The sequence below is a fragment of the Ostrinia nubilalis genome, chromosome 15 (assembly GCF_963855985.1).
Source record: "Ostrinia nubilalis chromosome 15, ilOstNubi1.1, whole genome shotgun sequence".
In the NCBI taxonomy this organism is placed as follows: domain Eukaryota; kingdom Metazoa; phylum Arthropoda; class Insecta; order Lepidoptera; family Crambidae; genus Ostrinia; species Ostrinia nubilalis.
Window position 1 is genome coordinate 15,906,215 of NC_087102.1, and position 18,937 is coordinate 15,925,151.

At 40.4% G+C, this 18,937-nt stretch overlaps 1 protein-coding gene across 1 annotated transcript in view; it reads right to left on the reverse strand.

Annotated features, from left to right (window-relative positions):
• Nucleotides 1–12,115: 12,115 nt before the first annotated feature.
• The window catches only part of LOC135078760 (uncharacterized), a 30,171-nt gene continuing 23,349 nt past the window's right edge, over nucleotides 12,116–18,937 (reverse strand). Inside the window, exons 4-14 of the mRNA XM_063973317.1 lie at nucleotides 18,228–18,430; nucleotides 18,049–18,189; nucleotides 17,870–18,010; nucleotides 17,691–17,831; nucleotides 17,512–17,652; nucleotides 16,625–16,827; nucleotides 16,083–16,261; nucleotides 15,347–16,005; nucleotides 13,748–15,254; nucleotides 13,551–13,662; nucleotides 12,116–13,478 (exon numbers count right to left, since the gene is read on the reverse strand). Coding sequence (XP_063829387.1) covers nucleotides 13,352–13,478; nucleotides 13,551–13,662; nucleotides 13,748–15,254; nucleotides 15,347–16,005; nucleotides 16,083–16,261; nucleotides 16,625–16,827; nucleotides 17,512–17,652; nucleotides 17,691–17,831; nucleotides 17,870–18,010; nucleotides 18,049–18,189; nucleotides 18,228–18,430 — 3,554 coding nt within the window. The 3' untranslated portion in view covers nucleotides 12,116–13,351. The remainder of the gene's footprint in view (nucleotides 13,479–13,550; nucleotides 13,663–13,747; nucleotides 15,255–15,346; nucleotides 16,006–16,082; nucleotides 16,262–16,624; nucleotides 16,828–17,511; nucleotides 17,653–17,690; nucleotides 17,832–17,869; nucleotides 18,011–18,048; nucleotides 18,190–18,227; nucleotides 18,431–18,937) is intronic.

An 18,937-nucleotide genomic window follows, 5' to 3' on the forward strand; every position in this document is an offset into this window, starting at 1 on the left:
CAAGTCGGTTGTATAAACTTACTCGTATCATGATCTTTCCTAGAAAACATAATATAAGCGCAAGCACAGCCATAATTTTACAAACAAAGGCCAAATATAGAGTTATTGCAAAGGATTATATAATTTCAGATATTCAGTATAATTCAAGAAAATCTAATTCACAAATCGTTCATTCATTCGCGAATTCTCTTTATGCTGACGGAAAATCTTATTAAAATAACTCCGCACTACCACAAATAGAACACTTTGCACGGGAAGTTGCGCGAGTTATCGTCCCATCGACATTGTCCCGGCTTTGAGGCCGCGGATCAAAGCGGGCAAATTATATTAATTAGATCTGGGACGGTCTGCCCCTCCCTCCCCTCGGTGGGGGGTGCTTTGTAATTCCATGTTTACTTTTAAAGATGTTTTACTGAACACTCGGCAGAGCTAAGGAGATAGTATCCGAGTGGCCAGGATGGACAGAAAATTACACGGAATTTGTAACTGTCTGCGCCAGATAATAGTGCTCAGGTTCTTTCAGTATAGAGAAATCAATGTGCTAGAGTTAATTATCTCCGAAAACCCTGTCTAATATTGTGTAACTTTTGCCACATGATAGTTAGAGGGCCTGAATATAATCGTCTCATAGCAGTTGGCACTAGCCCATCTCATCCAACAATCTCTTTTCATCCCGCATGGTGACATATTTCGTAACCAAACTTTTTAACGTAATATAATTTATGCATACTTTACTGAAGTTGTTTAAAGTAATTACTTAGGTGACCGTTTCAGTACAACATGAATTATAAAGAATAATGGCTGGTGTATTTACATTTAAAAATGATACCAAGCTTTCATTTATCTTTATTCCACTGCTTGGTTATTTCTTACATTACCAAAGAAATAAAACAAATCAAGCCTGTCGAAATCAAGTCATGTAGGTACCTGAGTTTGCCTTTGTATTGCCCGACCCGAGGGATATCATATGAAAATAACTTATCTGAGAATACAAATCTCGAGCTAATACGCCCGTATTTGCTGTGCACATAACAACTACGGTTCCCAAGTTAAACAAGTAATTGAATCACGTGTTTAAGTTGCGAGTTTGCGCTGGTTTGATATTTGATGTTAGGAATTATCGAGCTTGTCGCAAATTATCTGGGATATTTCGGGATTATTCTCACATGAGTTATCTGTTCATTTACGGGAGTTTATCAGTAATTTACTTAAGGAGTATTAGCGCTCGTAGTAAATCTTGCCTTTCCGCGGCTGTGAACAAGATAATATTAATAACTTTTGAACATTTTCTCCGCTGTTTTTAACAAATTTTTGTGAATAAAATACACTAACTACTACTTATAGCCATTGTGCAGCTTATTATTTTCATCAAAACAAACTAAGCAAAAGTTTTATGAAATAATTATGAATTTTAGAAATTAACAATATTTAATAATACAGAAATACATTTATTATCGACATTGTGCTACAGTTATTTTACATACACCGCAACCGAATTTATTTCACTAAAATATTCAAGTCAGACGCCGCTCAAATCACAAAACGGACAAAAAACGGGAAAAGATTCCTCAACAGTGGAAACCAAAAAAGCGAAAAATAGAAAAGTCCCTTCCGACGCGCGCCGTAATGTGATGAGATCGTCGAGGCGTCGCCGCGTTCGCCGCGCGCCGCGCCGCGCCGGGCCGCGTCACCGCCGATCAAACAGACGCACTCGCGCTGAATATACAAATGAGAACGGGACTGTGGCACAGTAAGCATGTATTGACAGACTTAATACCATATTCTATTATTTAATTTAACTATAATTACTTGAGTTTACATTGTAGGTACTCTATTAATGATGTCTTAAAATTAAATGTTATTATTTCGTTCATGTCCTTCTTAGAAAATAATTAATTGCAAATCAAAATTTTGATTCCGACTGGTTCATTATGTGACATGAACAGAGTCAATTGAAATGAATAGTATTTAGGCTCTCATGTATCTGTAAACATAATTACCATAGAATTAAAAGATGTACCTTACTAGCACATTTTAAAACCATAGCTCCCTTAAAGTCATAAAAAGAACTCAAGTCCGGTATAGTTATTTAGATAAAATCAGGATAATTAATAATATAGTCTCTCAGTGTGCCTCTGCAAAACTATTTTTCATAGCTCGGCTCTTTATTTCAATCCGATAAAGAGCGGCGGAGTGCGTCGCGCGCCGCATACGTGATCACTCGCTCCAGCCCACACTACTCGTGTAAACTGTGAACAAATGTCAACACACACTATGAATACTTAAGTTATTCTTCAGAGATTTGAGCCAAGAGATTCGAACCAATCACAATCTTACTCGTAGGCTCAATAAATCAATAAATTGTAATAAAATAAACTAACGTCAGTGAATCTTTAATACTTACCCATTTACATTATTTTCTGTCTGTGAAAACAAAAACTAAAAATCTTGGAAACAGCTTCAGCTTCATGAATACGATATAAGTGTGACAAAAATGGGTAATAATTTATAACATTTCCCCCTCAACCTAGTAAAATAGTTGAAGCTCCCTTTTGTAGTGAAACGCTAATAATGTAAAACTTTTCATCAACAAACGTTTAGCTAAAAGTGCCGGTTACGTCGCTGCGCGCTAATCCGCCGCCGCCGCCCGCCGCAATAAATGCGTTCGCTTTGTTTCGCGACATATTGCTTCCTGCCGCGCGCGCCTCCATTGCTCAATAGAATGGCTCAGATGCACCGCTACATACCGGCTGTATCGCTACTAGATATTTTGACTCTTTAAAAATCTTCCATGCATATAATACTCGTATAGGAATTTTCTATGATTGGGCCCGTTTTAGAAAACAGGTAGGTTAAAACAAACGGCTATAGAAGCCGAATTGACAAAAGTTATGCAGCCTCAGATGAGATTATAACCTGCCTTTACTACGAAAACTTGGGTACACCTGTCACAAAAAGTAGTCGGGTGAGAGATTATAATTATTATCTTAATGTATTACATTTGTTTTTGATAAGAACAAGTCTTCTGCTCATGTTTGTATTGTGGCTCACTGCAGCTCATATTAAAACTCGGCGGGTACACAAAAATTCCGAGTTTTAATGAGCTCCGCTTTGTGACCAAACACAATTAGCAGGACACGTCAACTAAGTGCAACTTAAACGCCGTGTTTTTCTGTTTTTCGACTAATTTCATTGCTTGGGATTGCGGAACAGTTTGCTCGTTATAATTTCTCATATTAGTCGAGAACTGCGGCAAGCTAGCACAATGAATGCAATAACGGAAAGATAATGTAAAAGAAATTACATTATAACATGCATCCTTTACTTTACTTTATTGTTATCATGCTTCCCCAACCACGCAAATAAAGAAACGAGGCTTCAGGAACGGGGTTTTCTCTGGGACGGTAAGAGTAGGTAGCTTTTAAATCATAAAGGTTAAGTATCTATGAAGACACTATTTAGATATGTTTTTTTTATGTGACAGGAGGCAAACGAGCAAACGGATCACCTGATGGTAAGTGATTACTGTCGCCCATAGACACCCGTAGTCCTAGGGGCGTTACAGGAGTGCGTTGCCGGCCTGTAACTTTGCAAATCTTAAAATCTAACAAAGCCTGTCATAATAATGCCATACTCTTTTAATTTTCCTAAGCGACCGGCACCCGTAGTTAAAAATGTTGGTCGTTACAAGGCAGCGTTTTAATAAGTAACGTCGATTAGGAGTCGCGTCTGAGGCGAGCCCTCTCGGCTCCTCGCGGCTAGGCTCCTCTCTCGTGTTAGGGCGCTAGTGCATTGTATTGTTTAGTGAAATGCTTAAACTAAACAACTTATTTCGTTATATTTAATACTGTATGAATAATAATTTCAGTGACGTGAATTCGTGTAATTCACCGTGAAATGAGTAAATGTTCGTATGATCTTTCTGATTATGGAATTATTCATAGCAAAGATTGAAATTTTGCTTTTACTATTTGGAACATTTAGAGACAGAATATAAGCCAACATATCCCTGTAATTATAACTTACTTATTTTGATGATTATCGTTACAAAACTTTAGCTCCTAAAGTATTCACAAACAAGCCATTCAATTTGCTTAGATATTCGATTTGCACTCAAGCTCCTATTCAATCGGAAAGCCAATTTAGAACTGGATTCATATGAAAACTCTATGAAATCCGGTTGAATGCGTTTGTGAATAGGCAAGCATGCTCGGCGAGCGTTCAATAACTACCGAATGTGCCATTGGCCTTATCTCCGTCGTAGCGCCGTAGCTGCGTAGCCCCGTAGCCTCGTAGCGTCGTAGCTGTGTGGTGTCTCGACAAATTGACTCTCAGGGCTTTGACGGTCGAGTGTGTGGCTGCTTCTTTTTACAGCCTCTTACATCGTGGTGCTTATCTCACAGAAATGTCAAACCCTCTAGACCTTAAGACGACGCAAAGATTATGCAGTGATATTCTAATAAAATAATTGACAGAAAAACTCAATAATTTTCTATTTTATGTAAATATATCTTCTCGTTTTTAACTGACGAATTTGAATTTGAATTGGAAATAACTTCACTGTTTTATTTTCATGACTAAGCGATTTGCGTCAATTGTTGCGAAAACTTTTCTAACTTGTCAAGTAAATCAACTTAAATAATAATAGCGTCTCGGAAAATCTAATTTCAAGTTTCATCTAACTATTCACGAGTTCTATTAATTTGTCGAATTCAATAAAAACACTATTTATCAAAGTTTGAAATAAACTTGCCCTGTCAACTAAGAGCCTACCTATCTATCGTAAACTGCTTCGGAATTTCGTTTGCTACATTAATCAATCACAATCAATAAAAGCCCGAAAATACCTACCTGGCGAAAAACGTCCGAGTAAAAAATAATCCGACGACGTAATTGGAGGATCCTCGTTTTGCGTAATTGCACACACATGCTCCGAATTAAGATAAAACAGGTAATATATTCAGGAGCGCGGGCGGAATTGACGTCCCGCGTGCGCGCGCGTGCGGCGCGTGGAAGCCGATAAGTAGCAATTTCGATAAATCTTTTTTAACAAATATCTTAGGCAGAGCTGAAAGAAGGTATTTTACAAACAAGCGGTTGTTATCTTTTCACTAAGCACCTGTAAAACCATAAAAAGTGATTTTTCAGTTGGTATTCTTCGCACTGACATTTAATAACTGTTGCACACTGAGATAACTTGCAATTGAAAACTGTTTTGAGACAAATAAAATACTTTCTATGTAAGTATATTCTTATAATATGATTTAATGCAGTCTTTGATAAATACAAAGACTATCGACTTTTCTTCAAACAATTGTCACTTTGTCATCATGATTAAAGTGGTCGAAACATACGTAGCGGTGTTGTGAGGACACGCATGCCTCACCCGTGTCGATAAATCTAAATATTCATCAGGGCCCTCGTTCGGCCGGCATTAATTATGGCGGCACGGCGTTTTAATATTCCCGCGGGCCCGCGCGGGCTCGCTCACGTTTACGACCCGGTAGAGATGTGGGTGGATTGCGATATCGCCACGAGACCTTACACAAGGATCTATTATGAAGACTATAGCATACGTATACATTAGTGTTCCTGACGATAGCCCATAACTTTAAGGGAATTATTTTCCATGTATCAAAATAATTTTAAATGTCTGAAAACAAAACTGACAACTTGGAGATACCTTCAATTCTAGCTTGAGTTTTTTCAAATAGATATTTATATCTTGAAGATTTCCACCAAACATAAAATGTTTGATAAGCAACAATAGGTATAAAGTTGCAGTAATAAAATACATAGGTACCTACATATTTTATATGAAAGCCTTTTTTCTGACGCTTTAATCAGTCATCTAACTTAGTAGGTACCAGATTTATATTCTATAGTATAGAATAAAATCTATACTAACGAATGCAATACTATCGATATGTGTAATACGGCCCTAGCACTCAAGCCCAATGTCTCCGCTCGTCTCACGCGCCCGCTTTGTGCACTGACTGTTCCAACTTGCGAGACGAACTGGGTTACTGTCTCAGTTCACACAGACAAAAAGCTTGCGAGAACTGTGCTGCATTCTTGATGGTAGTGTAACATACTCGTATAATAAAGGAAAAACTTTGAGATAGATTTGTTGCTATCAGATTTTATTATTTATTTTTTCCTATAAATTGTAGTCGTTTTCTTGCATTATAAAAAAAATATAGTTTGAATGCGAATTACGACATTACTATCAAATTTATGTGTGTACCTAACTATGAGCTCGATATTTTATAGGCAAACCCAAATATTTTTTATAAACTTAACGAGGAACTTAAAATATCAATCTAGATTTTTCCGGTCTCTGGGCGTGTCGCGAGCGCTCAAAGTTTAATTAGTGACACTTACCCGGCCCTTCGGATTATGAAAATCGTTAATTTGTGTCACTAAATCAAATTACAAGACGAAAAAGCTTCATTTTAAGGTCAAATAAAAGCAATAACCAAAAAGGATGAAGTCCAAGAACTTAATGAACTGAAGACTCTTTTTAGCTTCAAGATTAAATATTTCACTACCAATGGGACACTCTGAAATATTCTTAAATGTATCATGTTGATCTTAAAGTATATTATTTATAGTGATCCAGGTAACATCCATATTTATACTCGTGCTAACACTTGACCTGCAATGTCTTGATATAGACTATGTAGCAGAGCCCGTAGCACCCACTCGCCGGGCAAAGGTCGCCGGATCATTAAGACAGGCGCTCTCCCTGCCGACGTGCTTTGTAACCGAAGGCAGGGTAAACTGATTTCTCTAGAAAGTGCACAGCAAATTCTGAAGTAGATAAATTAAAGTATCAAAGAAAACGAATATGTTGTGTAATTTTGCTATCATTCCAGTTTTTTTTTTCTGTTCGTTCGTTCGTTTCAGCCAAATGACGTCCACTGCTGGACAAAGGCCTCCCCCAAGGTTTTCCACATTTTTTTTTCTGTAGCTTCCAATAATTTAAATGTAGAGAAAAACAAATGTGTGACAAGAACTCATAATTTCTCGTTTTCCAATTTAACTTTAAATTATGCAATACTTCGGCAAATCTGCTTCGACTGCAAAGTTTGCACCTGAAGTGATAAAAACACTTAAAATTTTAATTGTCTTCATTTTGCTTCGCACGCTCAAAACAAGTAACGGAACACTAATTTGTGATTTTTATTGGGAATACAATTTGTTTTTCTTTGTTTGTTTGCTTAAGACAAAATGTATCTTAATATAACGAATGTTGATACTTGATTGAACCGAAAACCTCTATTCGTATACAGGGTGTTAGGTAAATGGGTATATGAGCCTAACACCCTGTATATTTCCAGTTTTAGGCCTATGAATCTAAAATTAGTAGTACGTAGATGCTTTGATTTTCCATCTCTGTTTAAAATGTATCTGTTCTACAAGATACAAATTTTATTGATCAGCCAAAAAATATGTAAGTTTCTCACGCGATCCATCTTACCATTAATAGGCGGTTAAAATTCGTTTTTCCTGGGGTTCCATAAACAACATTCAAAGAAAGCTTAGCGCGGGAATACATTAAGGCTCGTTAGATCGAGCCGCGCTGACTGCTGCCGATCGGGGGAGCGTAAGCCGCTCCTCAAATGAGTTTCACCGAGCGAGCCGAACTTGCCTACCTGTCGAATTTTAGTGGGTTTTTGGTAATCTACGACCAACCTCGATAATATTTCCGTGTCTCCCCTCTCTACCCTTTCCGTTGATGTATGTATAGGGCTGATTTTTAATCGTAAGAACTTTCTTTCTTATATTTCTGTTAGATATGATAACTTTCATTTGTAGACTAATTTTGACCGATTTCAGCTCTAAAGATTATTGTTTAATTAAATCTTAAATAGGTATGTTTCATACTGTTTCATGTTATGTGCATTTTCATTGGCAGGAATTCAAATTCGAATACTTACGTATTTGTAAACCGGTTAAATTGCATACGTATTAAGTTCCTAGGTTCCTAGTTCGAGACAGTCTGAAGACATGTTGGCCAATTAGTTCGCCGAAAATATTTTCACTTACAATATTCACAATTGACGATAAATTCACTTTGTCCTAATCTGCAAAGCATAACAAAATGCTAAAACGTTACCCCTTAGCTGTACAGTGAAGTACTTAAACATTGACGACGTCATTAGCATGGAGCAATAAACCTGACGGGCGGATTTATCGCGCGAGTGATCCGCGGACGCTCGCGGCCGCGCTCCGGCAAATATCGGTATTTTATAGGATGAGACGCCGTGGCACAGGTTTATCTGTTTAGATCATAACAACTGTAATGTTTATATTCATAACTATCTTTTAAGTATTTATCAATTTTCTGAAGGCTCTACATTTGAGTGTAGGTAAAATATTGGTGTAACAGATGGATTTTCAAATTATGATTAGGTAAGTATAGGCTTTGGGGGAGGTATATGTTCAGCAGTGGACGTCCTATGGCCGAAATGATGATGATGATGATGATTGATTCCCTTTGAACAGCAGGTTGGTCGTCAACGATCGCTTTTGGATGTCCGGGTTTCAATGCAGAATTCCTTCAGAAATTATTTGTGTTTTGCTTTAACCTAAATAAAACTATTTCACCATTATTTTGTATGAACACATTAGTTTTCATGAGCTTTAGCTCAGCACTTCAGCGAATTATTTCAACCTTTCACGTATTAGTTTGATTGGTTTATTAAGTCAGTTTACGACGGAGGCATCAGTGCACAAATGAGTTTTCCACCAAAACAATCAAGTGCCCCGATAAAACACGTCGCCGACTCGGGACCGGCGCCTGTTCACGGAACATGGACGTCGAATTGTTTTCCACTCGGCTGTGTCAAGACAATTAAAAAAGAACCATTGAGAGCTTCAATATCAAGGTGAGAATACCCACTGATATTAAAAAAACACCCCGTCCTAAAAGTCTTCATCTAATGTAGACGTGTAAATAAGGATGAACTTAATTTTATATCGTTTGTATTTAATGATCACGGATGCATGTTTCACACAAAAATGATAAGCCGTTTGTATGCAATTTTATACTACTTAATTTCAAGCGGACGATGCCACACACAGAAACTAGTACTAACTAAAAAAGCTTATATTTGTAAATGGCGTTGTTAAGGACGTTCGCCCCTGTTTCGCGAATTGCATTCGGGAACCGCTGCATTCAAACTATCCCCCGAACGTTGTTTAAAATAAAACTACCGCTCACGGTGTCGTTCGAACGGGACAATAAACAAGTCGGTGTTATTTTTAAGTGTTCTGTTCTCCCGAATTTAGTGGGTATCGCCAAAAAGGGAGGATGCTTGTGTAAATAGAAGTCTGGGAACTATTCCGGCGATGCAGGGTGCTGATACTCTGGCTTTACACCAAGTATTCAAAGCGGTTCAGTATGTCGTTAGGTACGAGTATTAGAGCTTTTGAAACTAGAACTCGTGTACGTTAGGTAATAATTTTCCTACTGAAATTAGCTTATTGGTATTATTATTTCAGTATTTTCTGTTCTACGTAATATATTTTATACTTTATCATTTTGTACAACTCAATACAGTAAGTGAAAAACGGGACTAAGTGCATTATTGGTTTGCGCCTTAAAGTATAAAAGTTCTGGCTACATCCTACTAATAGGTATTATAAATGCGAAAGTTTAGATGTCTGGATGTTTGTTACTCTTTCACACAAAAACTACCAAACGGATTTTGATGAAACTTTACAGTTTATAACCCAGAATAACATGTAGGCTATAAATTTATGAAGCCGCGGGCAAAAGCTAGTTTTAAAATATTTACAAGGTTTACTTGAAAAAAAAAAACAATTAATTCTAAGTCTCCGACAGTAAATAAAACTGACATGGGTATTAAAACAGACTATACAGACTCGAACAGAAAACAAAGTCCCAGATTTAAATTAAACAAACTTTCCAAATAACCAACTGGCAGTCTATTTAGTTTTAACTTTTTCTTGTGTTTGTAAAATGAAATCGTATATTACCTACTACTTACTTTATTTATTTTAGACTAGCTTTCCGCCCGCGGCTTCGCCCGCGTGGAATTTTGTCTGTCACAGAAAAACTTTATCACGCGCGCCCCTGTTTCAAAAACCGGGATAAAAACTATCCTATGTCCTTTCCCGGGACTCAAAATCTCTATGCCAAATTTCATCAAAATCGGTTCAGTGGTTTAGGCGTGAAAGCAAGACAGACAGACAGACAGATAGACAGAGTTACTTTCGCATTTATAATATTAGTATAGATGTATAAACGTAGGTACTATCAACCTCTTATACGCGTGACATGTTCCGTTTCTCTCTTCTCATCTGTTAGCGATTCGGCAGCGACGGTTCTAATGACACATCGGGAACTCATGTAATGAGACAATTACCACTATCCGAGATTAACTCCAGGACCTGTTCAAGAGATGCGAATACATTGCGCATAATAATAATAATTATGACGTTAGAAGAGCAGGATAGGATGCTGGTTGCAGCTGACCGCAGACCGCAGTGCTCCCGGACTCCAGTGAAAGTCTGTCACGTGTTTTACCCACGTGATCAGCAGTTGTAGGGTATTGAGGGCTTGATATTATACTTATTAAAAACATAAAATAATCATTTGCTAGTAGCCGTTCGGTCAATGCGATCAATATTCAACATTTTGTCTTATCACCAAATCGTGATCCATATTTACTTACCATTTCTAGATAATGCAATTAAAACGTATCAAGTAATCTGCAGATGGTAAATTTCAAAATGTAAGTACTTCGACAAAACAGTGATTAGATAAAAGTACTTAGTGATTTTCAAGTCCATCGACTTGTAACTAACGAAAGCCATAAAGACGGGCAAACGGCCATTATAACTTGTGTCGAGTATTTCTAATTAGAGGCATCTTCGGAAAAACTGGCGAGTCCCTAATGAGGTTCTTCATAATTCGCCCGCGGCCGCCCATTGTTCGAGCTGCTTGAGCTCGCCGGCGCCGCGCAACTTTCGTTTGTAATAAACAAAAATTTTAATAAGTTAAGCGAAGACATTTGTTTAAGTGAAATAAAATATCGAAATTTTCCGTCATTAAAATTATTACTCACACTTTTACGCGACAAGTTAGGCGATAATATTTAATTTATTGGGGCTCATAAAATTCATGTTTCCTATTGAAACACAAAATATATCTTATCTAAATCAAAAAGGTAATTTATAGAGGATTTAAGAAGTACCTACCTACCTAGATAGTTATCTCATTGTTAATCATTTGATAAGGATTTTATATTCTATTGCTTTGTTATTTATACAAACCATTTCAGCTCAAGGTAGTCTGCTCAAGATAGAAGAAACGTTCTTGTCAGTATTTGATCCTGGCTCGGATTTTATTAGTACTTATCAAAACGTTGTTTATTCATTCCACGAAGCTCGTAGTTACTCGAAGCTGTCCCGAGTCCACAACCTGTAATACAATACCTGATGACATAATTCGCATTACAGATTGTGTAATACAGTTGCGGCGCGCTGTCCTCGGCCGTTATTGCGCCGGCTCCACTAATTAAGACACTTCCCGTCTCGTCTCTCGTTTTAAAAAGCCAATTTCTCTTTGTCATCTCTGAAAACGTTAAAACTCCCAAAGGTATTTTTCCTCGACGAAGTCATTAATACGCCCCAAGTCATCGGTCACTCTGAATTTTCCCAGTCGTTATCATGTTCCATAATTAGATTCGTAATAAAACAACACGTTCGCGATTTACCACGTTTTTATTCAGAAATTCAAGTTCGTTAACGTTAGTTAATATAAATTCATTCGCTAGCGTACTTCTAAACAACCTGCTTACGAGTCCAGTCTTCGCGCCCACCGCGCCCGCCCCGCGGCCGCGGCGGCTCTACGATCGCGGTCAATGAGGGCTATCGTTTTTATACTTAACATTTGGCACCCCTGGCGATTGACAGGACCTTACTCTACAGTGGCGCCATCTTGATGAGTGCAAATGCGATAGTCCTCCTACCACTTTCGCGCTCACCAGTTGGTGCCACTGTCTTCGCTACTAGCAAGTGACAGTACCTTACTCTACAGTGGCGCTAACTGGTGAGCGCTAAAACGACAGCCTTCATTGCTTACTAGTCGAGCGAGAAACAGTTCCGCAAGTTGACGGTGTATTTTCAAGCAAATAAATCTTTGAAAACTTTTATTACATCTATTTAGGTTCTAAGTAAATTCAGTTTTACAGTATGTTTATTGTTTAGTAGTAATTCCATAAAATCAAATTTCTTTAATTGAATTTTTGATTATGAGAGATTTATTTGTGTTGTGGTGTAGGCCGTCAACTGGCGGAGCGCCCGCAGCCGCCGCGGCCGGAGAGAGCGGCCTTCGTACGCACCGCGCCTCTAATAAACTATAAGATAATAATAATCATAAACCTTATCATACAATCATCACCTTTGGTTGCACTGCTTATTGCTATAGTGAGTTTCATAATGGCAACTACGCATCTATCACCCTTACATAACATACGAGTAGAAGTAGGAAACCTCAGACTTCAATACCAGATAAACTCCGAATATCAAAATAATTACACTGTCGTAACAAAGTAGAGACAAGAGAATCGTTGTAGAGTTTAAATTCTATAATAATAAATGTATTAATATAATTTCATTATAATATAATTTACAACGTTCTAAATAAGTACGTACATGTATTTACAAAAATGCAAGTTGTATAGACACTACATTCTTGCGGGACGTGTGAGCTCTGGCACTAGACACCAGCCGCGACCACTCTGAGGGCTTCCACTGACCAGTCCGCAAGTTACAATATTTACACTTCAATTTATTCGTTACAAATGACTAGAAATAAGACAATATTTGGCAGCATCTTAGGCTAGTATTGTTGAGTATCATAAATGCAATAGAAATTGTTATCAATTATTTATTTCACCTGTCATGTAATTCGTTTAGTTTTCCCTATCATGTTTAACTATTCTCAGTGGGTGCTCGTATTTGGATGAATATTAAAGTAAATCATAAATATTGTGGTAACAAGTGTTATCAGTTTGTTTAGTTATAAATACAATTTCAATACTTGGGAATTTAAAGTTACAGGTGCCATCGCTTTTTATTTAAGTGAAAACAACTTTTAATATTTCAATGAATTCTGTCTCTCACAATCATTAATTTCACTATCTGAGACAGCTGATGGACGGATCACACACAATAGACGAAACAATAATTATTAGGCAGATCTTAGTGCTCATATTGAAGATAGTCCAAGTATGACTCATCGATTCCGAGAATCAAGAAATTCCTGCACTATACATAATATTATAATACAACGTAATAAGTTCAGTAACTGCTTTTAGGGCAGATTGGTGTAGAGATGTGAGGAGTTCGCCGCGCGGTACACAGAAGTGAGTCGAGGGTCCAAGTTCTGGTATTCTTTGCCTGATCGCGGCCGGAGCGTACTCGTCGTTTGCCGCACCACCCTGTGGCGGAAAATACAATTCCGTTAATATATAAAAAATTAATTATGTCGCCAGTATAAAATGCAAACGTACCGCATGGTGATTGGAGTATCCGAAGATGAATGTGACGAACAGATAGATAAGGTCTCGATGTAGTCAGACATATCGGAAGTACCACTTGATGTGCTATGTGTATCCATTATTCCTAAAACAAAAATACATTATTGATTTTGCGCTAATGTATGATATATTATATGATTCCAAACACGTTATTACGGTTTGTTAATTACCTCTTAAAGGCTTGACAGACAAGACTGGCACTTCAGCTTCTGCTGAAGAAGATTTGGCGGGCACTCGTACTCTTTGCAAGGTAGCGAAATCTCTCAGTGGATCTGTAGACTTGGAGCGTCGAGGCAGCGATGTGTGGATGCACGCAGCAGCTCGTCTCGCGCTGCGGTAATGCCGCCGAGTCGCTGCAGTCGTCAGGGGAAGCTCGAATTCCGCTATATCGGCTCCGGGCCTCAACGAACAACTTGAAACTCCAGAATCATTTGAACTGGATGAATCCCTATTTCCTCCAGCTTTACCCGGTACTGAAGACGACCGTTTTGTCGGCGGCAATCCGCGACCTCTGGCGCCCTTCGACGCTTCGGAGCTGTCTGCGTCTGAATGCTTATTATCTGCGGCACAGTCGCAAGGGGTTGAAGTGCGGTCACCATCGAGAGCAATATTTCGAAGTGTTTCAATTGAAGACGTTGACCCACGACTCCCAACGCTATCTTCAAATTCTTTAACGTCTTCAAGAAATCTGGATGAATCCGCAGAACATGATCGCTTTCTGTACTCTATTCTCTCGACGCGTTCACGGGGCGCTTCAGAGTTTGATTGAGTATCACCAACCGTTTGTCGAACTTCTTCTGGCGCACAAAGAGTTGGATTGCTAGCTGATTTTTCTTCTAGTAACCTATTGATTGGACTCTTGGCGGGATGTTTCAAAGTGTGAAATGCAAATCCGCCAATGGGAGACATTGGAGTATAGCCTGCTGGGAGAGATTTATTTTGTTCAAATTTATTACTCTCAATCGTGTTTGGTTCCATCATTAAGTAGTCATCGCTCGTACTACAACTTGTAGATTCCTTTTTATCGCTTTTGGCTTGAAGATGGCCACATTTTGTGCATGTTGGCTTGCCATCAGCATTTGTGAAAGAAGCCGGTTTTAGATTGGCCGTAATTGCATCTAGCTCTGACTGTGTAACTCCGGCTTTCTTCAACAAATCTTTGGCATTCTCATAATGTTCTAAAGATAAAGCGAAATTAAGATTTTCATAATTAGCCAGTGGTCCTTCGTCGACTTCAACAGTCTTCGAATCGTGGCTTCGACTAAACTGGCAATGCGGGACGTTGTCAATCTGACAATCACGTGATTTTCTTCGTGTCTTACGAGACACATCAATTGTAGCGTATAATGCACTACGATCACTGCTAGTATTTGGCATCATGTTTTCCTTATTTGGCACCAAGTTGTCACTTGACACAGTATTTTTCCTACAGTATGGCAATTTTATCCAGTTATTGGCCCAATCCGTTACTCGCTGACAGGCGCAATTAGCTGGCTGGAAGTTTTCGTCAGTATCAATGATCGTGGGCTCTTTTGGCCTCTTTCCAAATTTCAGCAAACATCCGCAAGGCTTTTTTAATATAAGGGTATTTGAAGTAGTACTTTTTGTGATCCTAAATAAGTCATTATTTAGACATTCCTTAAGTCTTTTTGGAGTATCGTAGTATTCTCCTTCAACCTGAGGAAAAATAATAAAAATCAATATTTTACATAAAATAACTTCAATATTACAATCTTGAAATGTACGAGTAATTAAGAGTGAATATTTACCTCTGTCGATGGGAGTTTCGGAACATCATAATTTTCATAAGGACCTACTTTAGAATTATTTTCTTCTATCGTTGCAACGTGCACGCAGCTGCAGGTTTGGGAGGGGAGTGGCATCGGGGGCTTATGGACAAGGTTCAGCTCTAATCTAGTGGGCTTGGGGGGCCTATCCGGGGGTCGATCCGTACAGCGGCATAATTCTTCAGTCTTATTAGTTTTACTAGAAATAATGTCACAACTTTGAGTATTTTCTTGAGGGAGAGATTCTTGTGTATTTTCATTAACTGCTTCCATAGTCCACGCAGGGTTGAAGTGCTTTGCACCTGGAGTGAGGGCTGCGGTGGAAGACCTCGACAATGCGCCTAACTTCGATATGCAGCTCATGCATCGCTCTAGCGTTACATTGCTGTTTCCATTCCACGCATTTGTATCGGTTCCTTCCATAGTTTCGTTCACTGAAGCTGTGTCTGCTAAGCCAAGGTCTTGGAAATTAGTTCTTTCAGCCGATGGCCAATACGGAGATATGGCACCAGCCTCCTCCCCGGTACAAGGATCTTCGTACAGACGAAGGTCCATCGGAGGCAGTGAATGATCGATGGTGTTCAACTCAGATAGTCGCGTGTCAGGTCGATACGCCTTATGTGACTTCGGACTGTCTCCTCCTGTTGTACAACAAAGACATGGTTTCAGAAAAAATCCATTATTGTTGAGCTCTTTTGAAATATCATTTTTAAATTACCTTCATTCCTCTTAGAATTCAGTGGTCGCCTTTTCGGTGACAAGCGACCCTGGGAAGCTAGGTCAAAGTCGTGCGCCAGCTCCTTGGCTTGATCGGTGATAAGGACGTGCAATCCTTCACCTTTCCCGCAATGTGAGCCGCCTTCGAAGCAAAATCTGCCTTCGACCACGCCATAACGCCTGAGTAAAAAACCATCTCATTAGTATAATGATATACATAATACATATGTATTTGTATATGACGTGACGTGTGTATCAAGTGGCAGTGGGCGGGGTACATAGCTCGTAAAGACGATGGCCGTTGGGGCAGAAAAGTTCTCGAGTGGCGACCACGGGCTGGAAGACGTAGCGTGGGCAAGCCTCTTACTAGGTGGACCGACGATCTGGTGAAGGTCGCGTGAAGAGCCTGGATGCGGGCAGCGCAGGACCATTCATTGTGGAAAACCTTGGAGGAGGCCTTTGTCCAGCAGTGGACGTCATTCGGCTGAAACGAATGATAATATGACGTATCAGTGTCTCAGTAGCCTTGTGTAGGCAGTGTACCTGAGGTGCTGCAGCTCCCAAACGCCGAGCAGCCGCGGTGGCACGCCGGCGGTGAGCGCGAAGCGGCGCTCGTGCAGGTGCAGGCGCGCGGGGCCGGCGGGCACGCGCTTGCCGCCGCCGCCGCCGCCGGACCCGCCGCCGCCACCGCTGCCTACCAGCACCAAGTAGTGCCGGGGCTCGCCCAAGTGCGAGCTCACTTTCACCTGTTATGAACATCGTATTGCCATGAATTTCTGCAAAAGGTTAAACATACCAACATTTGAACTAAATATAACTATTTAGTTTAAAGTAACTTAACTACTTTTATTTTATCACGGGCTTAAGTCGCAGAAGCGTCGTAGAACATTTTAACGCATGCCACGTTTACGAGTACTTTACAATTGAGATATCTAGACAAAATATCAAAGCGTTTGTGTTTGGCCTTGTTGTATAGGCACAACGAGTGGCCGGAACTTGGCCGCGGCCCAGAGGCGGTTCATAAGCGGTCAGCGCACGAGCCACGAACACAGTGGCTTTGATTGCTACTTTTATTCGAGCCAAACAATAAAAACCGGCAATCAGCGTTTGATGCCAAACGCATATCAAAGCAGATGTTCAATTTAAAAGAAAAACATCAGTTTTCATTTCTTAGTTTTCAGTGCAATGCACTTTATGTTTGCACTATGTCTATGCCAAGTTCTGCAGCGCTTTGTCACTCGTCTGTCAATAAAATTTTTGCTCACACATGAGAACCTCGCTTTACGTTGCTTGCACTCAACCACCCTTAACGTGAATCAAGTCTAGTAGCCAAAAAGAAAATGATTTTTTTTTTGTATTTTGGCTCAAGCTCTCTCGACTCGAAGAAAATCGTACTATGCTCTGACAGGTAACTAAGTAATTTTCCTCACCTGCCACTGGATGAGCCGCTCACGGGTCTCAAAGGCCAGGATGGCGACGAGGTCGCGGCACACGAGCGCGAGCGTGTTGGAGTGCTTGTCGAGCGTGAAGCCGCTCTCGCAGCCGAGGTACTGCTGCAGCGACAGCGACGCCTTCGAGTTCCGGTACAGCTACAGGCAGATATCCTCACCTGCCACTGGATGAGCCGCTCGCGGGTCTCAAAGGCCAGGATGGCGACGAGGTCGCGGCACACGAGCGCGAGCGTGTTGGAGTGCTTGTCGAGCGTGAAGCCGCTCTCGCAGCCGAGGTACTGCTGCAGCGACAGCGACGCCTTCGAGTTCCGGTACAGCTACAGGCAGATATCCTCACCTGCCACTGGATGAGCCGCTCGCGGGTCTCAAAGGCCAGGATGGCCACGAGGTCGCGGCACACGAGCGCGAGCGTGTTGGAGTGCTTGTCGAGCGTGAAGCCGCTCTCGCAGCCGAGGTACTGCTGCAGCCACAGCGACGCCTTCGAGTTCCGGTACAGCTACAGGCAGATATCCTCACCTGCCACTGGATGAGCCGCTCGCGGGTCTCAAAGGCCAGGATGGCGACGAGGTCGCGGCACACGAGCGCGAGCGTGTTGGAGTGCTTGTCGAGCGTGAAGCCGCTCTCGCAGCCGAGGTACTGCTGCAGCCACAGCGACGCCTTCGAGTTCCGGTACAGCTACAGGCAGATATCCTCACCTGCCACTGGATGAGCCGCTCGCGGGTCTCAAAGGCCAGGATGGCGACGAGGTCGCGGCACACGAGCGCGAGCGTGTTGGAGTGCTTGTCGAGCGTGAAGCCGCTCTCGCAGCCGAGGTACTGCTGCAGCGACAGCGACGCCTTCGTGCCCGCGCCGCCCCAGCGCGCCTTCGAGTCGCGGTACAGCTGCAGGTGCACGCAGTCTGCGACAAATGTGTAAAGGTTAGTTACAAACACGTCATGACGTAGTAGCATAGAGATGTGGGCAACAAAGCAGTTTTGTATATTCTTCAGTCTAAACTAAACAATAAAAACTTTTCAACATCGTGAAATTGTTGGTGTAAAAAGACTGTATCGCCAATAACACATACTCGTTCTTACATACTCATATTACTCGATTTTGGTATTTCTATTTATGATGCTCAAAACTTTTTAAACTATACAAATATTAGAGTGCTTTTGTGCTGCCTAATATTTTCTGATTGTAATTTAGTACGCCATGATTATTAAAATGTTGTGTGTTTAGCTGTTCAGTTTCTTCTTGCATTTAAACTGTTGAAGTTATTTACAGACATGACTTAATAAAGTTTATATTTCGCGCTATAAATACCAATTCCCTGTGCAATTAAACAGAGCTGCGGAACAATAAATCGGCGAATATTATCAGCATTCAACACATCAGCTTATTATATTCGGATCAATAATAACAA